This window comes from Hippocampus comes, unplaced genomic scaffold, assembly GCF_001891065.2.
Source record: "Hippocampus comes isolate QL1 unplaced genomic scaffold, H_comes_QL1_v1.1 scaffold387, whole genome shotgun sequence".
In the NCBI taxonomy this organism is placed as follows: Eukaryota; Metazoa; Chordata; class Actinopteri; order Syngnathiformes; family Syngnathidae; genus Hippocampus; species Hippocampus comes.
In genome coordinates this window covers 335,802-349,886 of record NW_017806161.1, presented here as the reverse complement: position 1 = coordinate 349,886, position 14,085 = coordinate 335,802, and the positions used below count along the sequence as shown (strand labels likewise).

The following is a 14,085-nucleotide window of genomic DNA, read 5'->3' as shown; positions in this document are numbered from 1 at the left end:
TTTTTTTTTTTTTTTAACTGTGTATGTTTTGTCTCATTAGGTAACTATTGCCCAATCTGCTTTAAGTGCTATGAGGACAATGACTATGACAGTCAGATGATGCAGTGCGGCACATGTAACCACTGGGTACATGCCAAGTGTGAGGATCTAACAGGTAATATTTAGCTTGTGCAAATGAATTGTTTTATTTTAGCCGTTTTATTCCCGTATTTTCTCTGGCCTCTCGTTGAAAATGTATATTGACTAAAAATCGTTAAAACATTTTTACAAAACATTTTAAAAGTGTTTGGGGTTACATTTAAGAGAGATTTTCTGCTCTGAAATGAACTCTCAATTTTAAAATATATAGCTTTCATAACTTTTTATGCCATACTGTATCACAAAGGACTGTGGTGGTATTGCTTATCAGACGCACACAAGGTGCAGAACAGCGCAGACTCCGTGCAACAAAACAAAAGTTACTACATCGGTTGCAAATTGACAGGTAGCAATAAAATCTATTATCACTGGACCACACAGATTAACATGTATGTGGGGAAACCACAGCTGATCACAAAATTTGATATAAATTTGAAATAAAAATCATCGGCTGATCCAATACAGCTAATTAGATCTGTGAGAGTGTTAAAAAAAAAAAAAAAAGAACAGATGTTGTTTCTTCTTAGCCCTTTAGATCGGTTTCATGTGACGTATGAATGCATTAATTCTGGCTGCGCGCGCATCTTCTGCCTCCAAGATGCGCGCGCAGCCAGAATATTGACTGATCTCTTGTCTCGTGCTGTGGGTTGTCAGAATGGAAAGAGCACACACAGAGATAAAGTCTTTTATAGAATTCCTGCTTGGTAAACACCCCTTTCAGAAAAAAATGGCGAAAGTTATAGTTACAAGCTTGACGACGTGAGAATGCAACGCGCCCAGTGCGGCAACGCAAGCGATCCCGGAGAAGCCGGCGGGTGCCCCAGGGAGAGTTCTGTTTTCTCGGTGAAGGGCTGGGCGTCTCTCCGTCGGGTCGCCTCGGCCGGCGCCTAGCAGCTGGCTTAGAACTGGTGCGGACCAGGGCAATCCGACTGTTTAATTAAAACAAAGCATCGCGAAGGTGTGGGGGGTGATGACGCGATGTGATTTCTGCCCAGTGCTCTGAATGTCAAAGTGAAGAAATTCAACATGAGAGACAATTAAGAATGCTTGTCTTTGCAAACAACAGTGACATCATTAAGATGCGAGCAGTCAGTGTTTGCAAACATTGAAACTGGTCTATTGGGCCCTTGTCGTTATAGCCCTAGTATTGTGCGATAAAACTGCCCTATGGCGTCGTCAAGTACTGCCTTAATTTAGATGGCATTCTGAACCATCAAATGTTTCATCTTCTTCCTTCGAGGAAAAAAAACATTTATTGCAGGAGTGACTGGCTAACACAGCCAACCCGTGTATTGCACAAGAGTATGCAACTGGTCCATTACATGGCATAATGTACAAAAACTGATAGATCGTCAACAAAATATATGTGAACGTGTAGATATGTGATCATCCATCCATCCATCCATTTTCTCATCCGCTTATCCTTACGAGGCTCCCGGCGGGCTGGAGCCTATCCCAGCTGTCTTTGGGCAGTCGGCGGGGTACACCCGGGACTGGTTGCCAGCCAATCGTAATGCAGCACATAGGTACACAATCATTCACGCTCACAATCACACCTAGGCACAATTTAGAGTCTTCCATTAACCTACCATGCATGTTTTTGGAACGTGGGAGGAAACCGGAGTACCCGGAGAAAACCCACTGAGGCATGGGAAGAGCATGCAAACTCAACACAGGAAACCCGGAATCCAACCCCGCACCTCTGCACTGTGAAGCGGACATGCTCACCAGTCGACCACCGTGGCACCCAATGTGATAATCATAGTCTGAAAATATTAGAATGAAACTGGCAATATTTGTTATTGAATTCACGTTGTGTATTAACATCCCAAGCGTGCGTTAATATAATCAAAAATACTGCGCGCTTCATACTAATATTTGCAGACTATGATTTTAATGTGCGAAACCCCCCACAGGCACAGGGAGAAAAATGCAAACTCCACACAGGAAGGCCGCAGGCAGAATCGAATCTTGCACCTCTGCACTGTGAGGCTGACGTGCATGGGTTTTATCCACATGCTCCAGTTTCCTCCCACATTCCAAAAGCACTCCAAATTGTCCTTCGGTGTGATTGTGCGTGCAAATGGTTGTTCATCTATGTGTACCCTGCGATTGGCTGGCAACCAATTCAGGGTGTCCCCCGCCTACTGCCCGAAGACAGCTGGGATGGGCTCCAACCCTTGTGAGGATAACGGATTAGAAATTGGATGGGTGGATGGATGGATTTTAATATGTGCACATAAATTTTGGTGATAATCTGTCACATTTTTTGTACATTAAGTGATATCATGTTTTTTTTATTCTCTACAAGGTAACTCAGAGGCAACCTTCAAGACTGTACTGTAGTTGGCTGCGTTAGCTAGTCATTCCTGCCATACATTTCTTTTCCTTTCTCAAGGGAAGAAGATGAAACCTGAGATAGTTCGGAGTGGCACCTAAATTATGGTAATACACATTTTTTAGGACAATGGATCAGGAAACAAGTCCAAAATGAACAGTTGTGTGTTACAGCAAGGAAGTCGTCACCATGATTACATGGAGTACCGCACTATAAGGTGCTTCAGATTATGAGGCACACCTTCAATGAATCGCCTATTTTAAAATTGGTTTCATAAATAGGGCGCACTGCATTATAAGGCGCACGGAAGCTACAATAATGGCTGCGGGTGTGCTATGCATCCACTAGATGGCACTACACTACAGGAATACAATTCAATACAATAACATACAATACAGCTTTATACACAGCCTTCACAACCGCTGCAGCTGTAACAAAGCCATTAGAACTGGTCACAAACACGGACATGAAACATAGATATAATGGCATTACAAAACAATAAAAGACAAAAGTTGTGAAGACAATTGATTCAACAAAAAGGCTAACATCCACAAGTGGCTACATATCTCTCAAATCCACATTCATCCCAACCCAAATTGATTCACAAAAAAATAAACATTGCCATGAAAGAAATCGGTCTAATAGATATCTGGAGAGAATTAAATCCTCCAATCCCCATTTGGCATACTCAAGGATTGACTATTTATTTTTACTCTCACTAAAGATCTAAATCGGGTTGGTGGCTACAGCATGGGGAACATGGACCTTTCAGACCATAGCCCTATTTATCTAGAACTAAATCTGGAACAGCATCGGAGAAACACTATGTGGCGATTAAATACTTCTGTTCTGAATCAGATGAAGGAACAAATTGGAAAAGATATTGCAGAATACTTGGAACAGAACGACAATGGTGAAGTTTCCCCTCCAATATTATGGGACGCATGTAAAGCGGTACTTCGAGGTAAAATAATTGGTTACAGTGCTCACCTAAAGAGATTCAACAAAAAGGCTCACATCCACAAATGGCTACATATCCTTAGAAGTCTTGCTTGTCTCCTTCTTCCTTCGTTTAGTCAGTAGTTAACTGCTTTTGTTATTATCTTCATTTCATAATGGCTGGGCAGAGCTCACAAAGTAGTTGTCTGAGTGTGTGTGTTGGCAACTGCACATGTCAACCCTTTTAGTTTACAATTATCCATGCACCCATTTCTGATCCGCTTTATCTTCAAAAGGGTTGCGAGGGGTGCTGGAGCCTATCCTAGCTATCTTCGGGCAGTAGGCGGGGGACACCCTGAACCGGTTGCCGGCCAATCGCAGGGCACACAGAGATGAACAACCATTCGCGCTCACACTCACACCTAGGGACAATTTTGAGTGCTCAGTCAGCCTGTCGTGCATGTTTTTGGAATGTAGGAGGAAACCAGAGTACTCGGAGAAAACCCACGCAGGCCCGGGTAGAACATGCAAACTCCACACAGGGAGGCCGGAGCTGGAATCGAACCCGGTACCTCTGTATTGTGAGGTCGAAGCGCTAACCAATCGCCCACCAGGCCACCAGGTTACAATTAGTTCCTGCTAATACAGTAAGCACCAATAGATGGCATAGGAACACTAACAGGGAAACATCTCATTGGGGAATGTAATGAAAATTACAGTCTCTTTGTATTAGGCGGATCGGATGACAGAGCACACTGTTAGCTTTTGAGAAAATTGAATGCTTTTATGTGCGACTTATAATGTGGAAAATAAGGTAGTCAAAATGTCCAATATGGCAGCGTCCAGGCTATGTCCTTATTTTGATACTTAATTGGCTTAAACCCTTTTTCAGGGACTCAGATGCCATTATTTGCATTTTTAATGTTCATACACAGTACCTAATTGAAGGAAGGAAAATGAATTTGGAGTCGTGTGTTGCTTTAAATGCACATCCGGAAGCACACTTGTGGTTCGCAGTCTGCCTCACAGTCAAGTTTCAAATCCCAGCTCTAAATTGTCCATCGGTGTGAATGGTAGTGTGAATGGTATGGCAAGCCATTTGAGCATTTATTCCAAATCCCTGATATCAGACATTGGTGTGTTACACTAGTTCGATCTCTTTCAGCACTAGTTCGACACTCAGCCACACATGTGACACACTTTGTCGAACTAGTTGCACAGAAATCCTCACTAGCAACTCATTTTTGGCAACGAGTGCCACTTTTGTCCAACTAGTGCTGACAAAATTCTAACTAGTGACACCTGGAAGCACACAAGCAGAGGGAACTTCCCAGCTAGTCAGCTTTTTTTATGCCCTAGTGGCCCACTAGACCAAACTAGTGAGGTTCAAAGTCTTACTAGTTTACTAGTAAGATTTAAAAAATGTTAACATGTTAACTAGTGAAACGTGGATTGTTCTAACATGTTAACTAGTGGCCTATGATTTCTTGCACTCGTTAACTAGTGGGAGCTTAAATATCCACTAGTTAACTAGTGGAGGATAAAACATTGACTAGTGCACTAGTTTAAGACCGTTAAAGCCTTGATATCCAACAAGTGAGTCCAAAAATGTTACTTGCTCACCAGTGATGCGCCAAATATCCACTAGTTCCACTAGTGCGACATTTTGACTTCACTAGTCAAACTAGTGAAGTCAAAGTGTTTTCGTAATGTTACATGATGTAAATGTGTTTTATTTTTACTGTGAAATGATATGAACTGTGTATCTGTTCTTTAGAGGGGAGAGCATTTGTTTTTCCACGTGTTTTGTATACACCCAACATGCCGGAAAGTGTCGAGTAAGTGTGTCCTCTCATCACATTGAATTGTAATGATTTGTCGGTCTGCACTTTTAAGTTTCATGGATTGTTGGAACATGGAAATACAGTAATGTATTTTTATTTCTATTTCCTTATCAAGCAAGCCACTGCTGTTGTCTATTGTGTTGTAATTGTCTTTAGTCTGTTAGATACTCTTCTTTGATCTCTTAGATCCCTTTCGAACTCTTTTAAAATTTAGTTACTATCTCAGGCTTTCATCTTAATGCTGTACAATTTTTTATTGTCCAGTCGGGAATAAAGCCCACATAAAATTTATTTTGTGTTCAGTCTAGTCCAGGCGTGTCCAAAGTCCGGCCCGCGGTCGAATTTTATCCGGCCCTCGGCCTCTGTCATAAAATCAGTGCCGTCTGGCCCGCTGGTTGTGCGCAATGGGACACGTGTCGCACGGAGTGAGGTCTCGTAGACTGGTGAGTGATATCTCATAGAGTGCTGCTTCCCTCTAGTGGCTAAATGAGTAATAGCATTCACGAAATGAGTAATAGTATTTAGCCACTAGAGGGCAGTAGCACTCTACGAGACATCACTCACGAGTCTACGAGACATCACTCCGTGCACATATTCACTTCCCAGTTTTCTAAAATGGCGACAATCAACAGAAAAAGGAAAGTTGACTGCGAGGGACGACGATTCAAGGATGGATGGAAATTGGATTATTTCTTCACTGAAATACGCAACAACTGTGTCTGCCTCATTTGCCAAGAGACAGTGGCTGTTTTTAAAGATTATAATGTCAAGCGACATTACCAAACAAGACACGCTGACATGTACGACATGATTACAGGCAAGGAACGCACAGAAAATTGAAGCAGTTTGAAGCTCGTTTAATCTCACAGCAGCAGTATTTTGCAAGAGCTCGAGAGTCAAACGAGAACGCCACAGCGGCGAGTTATGCGGTAGCAACGCTGATCGCAAAACGTTCCAAACCTTTCAACGAAGGTGAATTCATCAAAGACTGCATGATGACGATGGTGAAGAAAATATGCCCTGAGAAGCAGCAAGAGTTTGCCAAAGTCTGCCTGGCACGTAACACTGTGGCACGCAGGATTGAAGAACTCTCAGCGGACATCAAACGACAATTGGGAGACAGAGGAAAAGAGTTTGATTTTTTTTCGCTGGCTTGCGACGAAAGCACAGACGCCTCGGACACTGCTCAGTTACTTGTTTTTCTGAGGGGAGTGGACAATGAAATGAACGTGACTGAAGAACTACTGGACCTCCAGAGCCTGAAAACCCAAACAAGAGGAACGGACATATTCTCTTCTGTTTGCGCTGCCGTGAATGACATGAAACTCCCGTGGAACAAAATTTCTGGGATTATTACTGATGGTGCACCTAAGCCACAAAACGCCCACTAGTTCACTAGTAAGATCATTTTGACGCTTACTAGTTGACATGTATGCCCCAAAACGCCCACTAGTTCACTAGTGAGATCATTTTGAAGCTTACTAGTGAACATGTAAGCCACAAAACGCCCACTAGTTCACTAGTAAGATCATTTTGACGCTTACTAGTTGACATGTATGCCCCAAAACGCCCACTAGTTCACTAGTTAGATCATTTTGAAGCTTACTTGTAAACATGTAAGGCCATAAATGTGCCCACTTGTAGTGCTAGTGAGTCGTGACATTACACTGTACTTGCATTACATGCAAATAAGGATGATTACGAAAACATGTAACGGTATCCTATTGGCTGTCCGTTTCCAAATATCATTGGAAAGCACTAAATGTCCTCTTTAGAGTAACAAAAGGAGTTAATGCGATTGGATGCACTGGGTGGGAGGTATTTAGGTTCACAAATGTCCTCTACAGAGGACAAATTTGAACTACTGGTAGTCAGGATGACATGGCATTACGAGCCGGGCGCGTAAGGGTTAAAGCTTTAAGACTGAATATTCATTCTCTGAATATTGACCAATCAAAATTCTTGTCCCGCCTGCTTCATTTGCATGCAGCCCACTTGTGAACATGTCGGTGTTCGAGTCGCAACTGAGACATGAATGATCGCATGTTACAGTTGACATGCTCACTTGTAAGGACCAAATGTCCACTGGTAGACTAGTTCAGGTGTTCTGGCCTTAGCAGTGAACTTGTCAGTTTAAAATTTGATCACTAGCTCACTATTAAGGCATGTTATGTCCACTAGTTACACTAGTTGGATCTTCCAAATCCTACTAGCTGACTAGCGAGGTTCAAAATGTTCACTAGTTAACTTGTAAATATGACAATTTCTACTAGTTGCACTAGTTGGTCTCATTTCTCCCTCACTTGTGAACTAGTGAAACACATGTTTTTTTTCTAGTAAACTAGTTGAGTCCAGAGTGAGCCACTAGTTCACTAGAGACGCTCATGTTTATTCAACTAGTTAACTAGCGGGAGGCATTTTGTCTCACTAGTCAGACCAAGAAATGAACTTGTGCAAGATTTGACTGAACACGTTTGACATTTTTCCTACATGTTGGGCTTTTCTTTTCACTTGTTGGTGTTAATCAGCACGAGTGAGCGACTGTGCACAACGAGTGCAACAAATATCTAACATGTAGGGATTTCTGTTGCACTAGCTCATGTTTTTGGCATACTAGCTGGCATGTACATCGTACTAGCTAAATGCAATTGCTTACTTGTTGACATGTGTGCACAACTAGTGAACTTGTAAAGTTTTGTAACTGCCAAACATGTAAACTAGCCAAATGTGATTATTTCACGAGTAAACTAGATGTGTGCACATGTCACCTAGTGCCCAGTTTTGTCAAACATGTTCAGTCAAAGTCTATACAAGTTCAGCATTGAGTCTGACAAGTGAGACAAAATACGTTCCACTAGTTAACTAGTGATATGAAAATCTGTGTCACTAGCTCACTAGTGTGTCACTCTGACCCAACTAGTTTACTAGTGAGGAAACATGTGTATCACTAGTTAACAAGTAAAATGAAAATGAGCCCAACTAGTGTAACTAGTGGATATCTCTACATTGCCTGGTGAACATGTTCACATTTTGAAACCGTCTAGTTCACGTGTAAGGTCAAATCGATTGCATCTAGTTTACTAGTTTGGATTTCTGGATTCACTCGTCGACATGTAACCAGTAATGGGCATCCTCTAGTGAACTAGCTGCAAATCCTCAGGACAACTTGTAAACTAGTGTAAAACATGCAAATGAAGTGGGTGTGATTATGACAAAATCTGAATCCCGATTAGTGTATTTTAACTGCAGATCCAATAGGAATCCTGCAGCCACATTTCTGCCCCACCTCCTCATTATTTTTTGTGCAACTAGCTTACTAGTGAGCAGGTTGGCATCCACTAGTTCTACTAGTGAACATTTTAGACCTCACTAGTTGCACTAGTGCGACATTAAATGTCACACTAGTGCAACTAGTAAATATTTGGGGCATCACCAGTGAACAAGTAACATTTTTGACACTCACTAGTTAGATATCAAGGCGTCAAGGGGCTTTAACTAGTAAACTAGCTGCTGTTTTATCCGCCACTAGTAAACTAGTGAGTATTTCAGCTCGCATTTGTTTACTAGCGCAGGAAATCACGGGTCACAAGTTCACATGTTAGAATAATCCATGATTGACAAGTTAACATGTTGCTGAAAATGAATGACTAGTTGGAGTTCGTATGCAACTAGTTCGACAAAGTGTGTCACTTGTGTGGCTGAGTGTCGAACTAGTGCTGAAAGAGATCGAACTAGTGTAACACACCAATGTCTGATATCAGGGATTTGGAATAAATGCTCAAATGGCTTGCCATAGAATGGTGGTTTGAGTGTTTGTGTAACCAGTCGTGTGTAGACCTGCCTCTTGCCAAGAGTCAACTGGGATAGGCACCATCTGTGGCCCTCATGAGTACACACGGTCTAGAAAATTGATGGATGAATACCAGAATAACAACATGTATTCAGCTGTATTTTGTGTGAAATGGCCCTTACGAGGGACCCATAGTTCTACCGCGTGACCTTGGATAGACTTGTGAGAATTGTAGGCTGCCTCCATCACGTCTCGTTACCGTGGCAGCCAAACATTGGCTGACAGTTTTGAACTACATGCCATCATGGTAGCAGGGCAAAGAAATTGTCATTAGCAAATCCAACCTGCATTTGGCGCATTTGCAAACCTGTTAATTGGACTTTTGTCACGAACACGCAAACACACTTGAACTTTGGGTCAAAGTTGGTCTAAAACTGAAGCAATTAATTGAAATTGAATGTGACTGGTTATTTGATGAATGGAAATTGCATTGTTATTGTTTCTGTCCTGTATATTCCACAATAATAATAATTTTTATTTATTATATTTCTTTGGCTTTTAGGCTTCCCCTTGGCTAACTAATTAGAGACTAATGAATACATTTACATGTTTGCAGGTACTGTGAAGAGATGGTTCCCCTCCATCCGTGTCTGCTGCTCATTAGCAACTGTGAACAGATGTTATCAAGCCACACGTCTCGTCGCCTAATCACCATGGAGAAAGTCAAAGAACCAGAGGTGTGTGTGTGTGTGCGTGTGTGTGTGTGTGTGTGTGTGTGTGTGTGTGTGTGTGTGTGTGTGTGTTTTTGGGGAGGTTCAGTACAATCTATAGGTTACTCAATCTTATATAAAGTCTACATCGTGTCTTTGTTGAAGCTCACAAGAGACACTTGACTGATAACCATCGCCCGATGATTATCATGTCAATATACATGGAAAATTGTGTGATCGGTCGATATCCGTGAAGAAGCATGTGATCTGTGAATCCGATCGCCGGTCGATAATTTTCGGCCGATATTTGTGAAATATTTGTCAAAAAGTGTGTGATCCGTGAATCCTGTCATTGCCTCTGATGGCCGATCAATAATTGGGGTAGGGGAGTGACATCACCCTCTGTATATAATTGTTCTGGTCGGGGAGTGATTATTTCTCTCCTCGAAGAATTGCGTGGATCTATCTTAAGAAAAGATGAATAGATATACAGTAATCCCTCGTTTATCGCGGTTAATGGGGACCAAAACCACCCGCGATAAACGAAAATCCGCGAAGTAGCGACCAATTAACATATACAGGTAAAAAAAAATATATTTTTTTTTAAGTCCGTAAAAAGTCCACAAAGCTGCAAAACACTGAAGCCGCGATAAACAAACTGCGAAATAGCGAGGGATCACTGTATTACTTTTTCTACATTCATTTTTTACCTGCAATGCCCGACGCATTATTGAAGACGTCAGGGAATTTACATGGATGTCGCTGTTTCTCACACAGCTTAGTTACAGTTTGTTTATAGATAAATGAATGAACAAATAAATAAACCCGTGATAAATGTTAGCATGTACATTTGACACACATTCATCTACTGCTCACAGAAACACACCTATATGACAAAGATTAATGCCCTGATAACTTCATTCATTAAATATATTGCGCCACGTAATGCACTCTGGGAACCGACTTGGCGACATCATATGACACCCCTGTGCAGTGTTGCTCCGTTCTGTTCATTGGCACCACAAAAACAAAAGAAAACAATCTGGGATGTCTGCTCTGTATTGAAAGCACACGTTCTGGCGTTGACATTAAAAAAATCAGCCTAATGAAAAGCGTTGGAAAATTGAGCAAGCTCTGGCTTATTTTCAATGCACATGCATTGGCTTTGCTTTTGACGTGCGTCGCCGCCGGCAAAGGGCTAGCATTAGCATTAGCATTCCGCTTCGTTGCGCTCAGCTCAGAAGTTGGAAACCTTTGATGGCGGCAAAGAGTTTCAGAATGAGCGGCGGTTGCTGTCTGCACTTGTTGCCATTCAAGTTTGATCGCTGCAGTAATATTAACAGTCAGCCTTATATTTATTTATTTTCCTTCATATTCACGATGGAGCTGAGCGCCATGACATGACGTCACGTCAACTTTCTTTTCTCCAAGGTTACGGGGTGCCACCTAGTGTTCACATAGAGAAATTACAGTCGAAAAACTAAATGTTACTTGAGGCACACTTATTTTCCTTGGACAACTTTTTGCCATACACTTAATGAGAGTAATGATGAAATTATTAATTTCATAGTTATACTCCAGATGGATTGACAAAGGGAATATTCCACACCTTTAAACATAAGTGAATTTTCATTCCATTCTGTAATTTGGTTTCATTCTAGTTGGAATGCAAGGCTCTAACCTAAACGTGAGTAGTGATTATCTTTGTGTTTAATCCGATTGGAAATTTGCAGAAAGCTGCTCTTAGAAAATAACATTTCCCCCTATTTTCTGACGTGTTAGTGACCAACGTAGTAACTGAATCAAATTTTTTTTTTCAATTTTCTGCAATGTCATATTCATGAATAACAAAGGATTTGCAATTCAACAATTTTTAAAAAAATCTGATAAATCAGTTAAATGAAATAAAATAAACTGATTAATCGATTATTGAAGAAACATAAGTAATTGTAGTTCTAAAATTTAACATTTTACACCGAATCCACGTGATCGCAATCTGCCTCGGTAGCTGAAAACCCTGATCGGAACATCTCAACTTTCACCTTTCTTTATGGATGCATTGTTGTGAAAATGTTTTGCGAATTATTTTTCTGTCGAGAAAATGTGAAGGGTTTCAAGAATATCATTTCTTGGTCTGACACTTGTTCACCTGATGAAAGAATGTATTTCAGTAAAGTGAGGACTTTTACAGAGTGTGATTTCCTAATTGTAAGAGACAGAAACACATCTGCACAGTAACAACTTGTGTTTGCAACAGTGTGTGTGAGCATGCACAGCAACCAAGATATGACATAATTCATGTAAAATGAGAGCATGTGTCTAACTGCCTATACTCCCCTTTTATTGGTTTGCATCAACTTTTCTTGAATATGTAACCCCACGAATATGTGTCATGCGCATGTATATGCATGTGGAAAGGCAGTCATTGAAGCTTCCCCATCTGGCAGTGCTCAGCACACGCTCTCTGATATTCCTTTCACTGAGAGCTGCAATGAGACAAATACATCTATTCTGGCTGAAATGTTTTCTCCTTACAAGAAGGCCTCCTTCCACTCTAATGCGCCCATCTTAAGTCATTTGCCCACATGACTTGCTTGGTCTGTATCATCACGGTGTTTACTGTTCCAGTGTTTTGGCACTAAATGGCGCAATCAAACACTTCACACTCGGTGAAATAGAAGGTCAAATTGTCTGCCAATTAATGTGCTGTGTGTATGTCTATGCACATAGACACACATAGAAAATTTTTTTTGTTCATTTAAAACCATCAAAATCAATCAATTTAAACATTTAGGTTTGGTACAAAGCTATTTCTTCAGTCCTTACATGCAGCTCCTTTTTCCACGGGTGCTCACCCATGGTGACATCGGCACATCATGACATTTGCGTCATATTCTTTCGGCGATGCAGCTATCAATTATATTACAGTGGGGACAGTCTTGCTTTTTTTGTTGTTGTTCTTTTGCCTTGGAGGCTACTCTGTTTGGGTTCATAATGGCACTAGCTTCAGCATCGTAAGCCATCGCTCCCGAGTTTTGATATATACGGCACAAGATCTCTGATAAATAAAACAGACGTTGGAATTACAAGTGGCTGCATATGGCAATGTTCATGGCTGAGGTGTTTTGTTTCTTTCGGGAACTTGGTTTAACCCGAGGATATTCAATGCTAGCATGCAGCTAGCCGGCCCCCCCATCATTAAAAACCGGGTGGCATATTGACCGACTAACTGTTTAATTAAAGGACGTTTACCTGATTTGGTTGTTCCATATATCCCCTCAAATTAAAGATTAGAGTCTGCATTTAAAGCGCAATCCAATGAGGTGGTGGTAATAGCCAAAAAATGACAATAGAGTGTGTTCATATCCCGTGAATGAAGAGTTGAAAACATTGACGTTGGTTCAAGAACGAGCTGAGCTAATTCACACCATTATCATGAAGTACAGCGTAATGCTTCACATAATCATTAATACATCCATAATTAGATATGAATAATGACATGTCTTAGTCTGTACGCATCATACCGTATAAGACTTACTGAATAAATTTTGCTTTCATTCGTGAGAGTTATAATTAGATCAGTGTTTTCCAACCTGTTGAGCCAAGACGCGTATTTGGCGTAAGAGAAACCTTTTCCACACACACACACACACACACACACACACACACACACACACACACACACACACACACACACACACACACACACACTTTGTTTTCTCGTGCGTGCGTGCATGCGTGTGTGCGTGTGTGTGTGGGGGGGGGGGTGAGGTTTCTCTTACGCCAAATACGTGTCTTGGCTCAACAGGCTGGAAAACACTTATCTAATTATTACTCTCGTGTGCACGCGCCCAAAAGAGAAAGTGAGTGCGAGCGAGTGAGAAGGAGAGAGAGGGTGATTGGGTTTGTACGAAAAAAGCAGCAGTGTCTCTTCGCCTCCTCCTCCTCATCAATACCGATTAATTGTCTTATCATAAATATCGGCTGCATGGGGATAGCTGGCCAGGAGATAGCTGGAGGCTAACGGCCGCTACACCGTCAGTGCGTAAAGTGAGAGCTGCCTCCACCAACACAAGTCTCTTCGCCTCACTCAGAAGTCAAGTCAAGTCAAGTACAACTTTATTGTTAAATGCGCAGTATGTGCAACATACAGCACAGATGAAATTTCTTCCCTCTCAACCAGACAAGACAACAAGAGGAGCTACTGCGGGTGCCCGTGCTGCCATCAAAAGAACAGTTAACATAAAATGACAAAATAATACAACACAACACATAAGACACAGACAGTCGTGCAATCTTAACCACTTTTCCTGCATACACTTTGTT

At 41.5% G+C, this 14,085-nt stretch overlaps 1 protein-coding gene and 2 long non-coding RNA genes across 3 annotated transcripts in view; 2 read left to right on the top strand and 1 right to left on the bottom strand.

The window, feature by feature from the left end:
* trmt11 (tRNA methyltransferase 11) overlaps nt 1–14,085 on the top strand; it is a 35,362-nt gene that overhangs the window by 18,885 nt on the left and 2,392 nt on the right. Inside the window, exon 12 of the mRNA XM_019895696.1 lies at nt 9,666–9,786. Within this exon, the coding sequence (XP_019751255.1) occupies nt 9,666–9,786 (121 nt within the window). The remainder of the gene's footprint in view (nt 1–9,665; nt 9,787–14,085) is intronic.
* Nucleotides 5,118–5,550, top strand: LOC109531410 (uncharacterized). The gene is made up of 2 exons (XR_002171172.1): nt 5,118–5,253; nt 5,375–5,550. It is a non-coding gene; the product is annotated as an uncharacterized LOC109531410 (long non-coding RNA).
* Nucleotides 5,362–14,085, bottom strand: part of LOC109531411 (uncharacterized) — a 17,159-nt gene continuing 8,435 nt past the window's right edge. Inside the window, exons 2-3 of the long non-coding RNA XR_002171173.1 lie at nt 14,062–14,069; nt 5,362–5,438 (exon numbers count right to left, since the gene is read on the bottom strand). This is a non-coding gene — a long non-coding RNA (uncharacterized LOC109531411). The remainder of the gene's footprint in view (nt 5,439–14,061; nt 14,070–14,085) is intronic.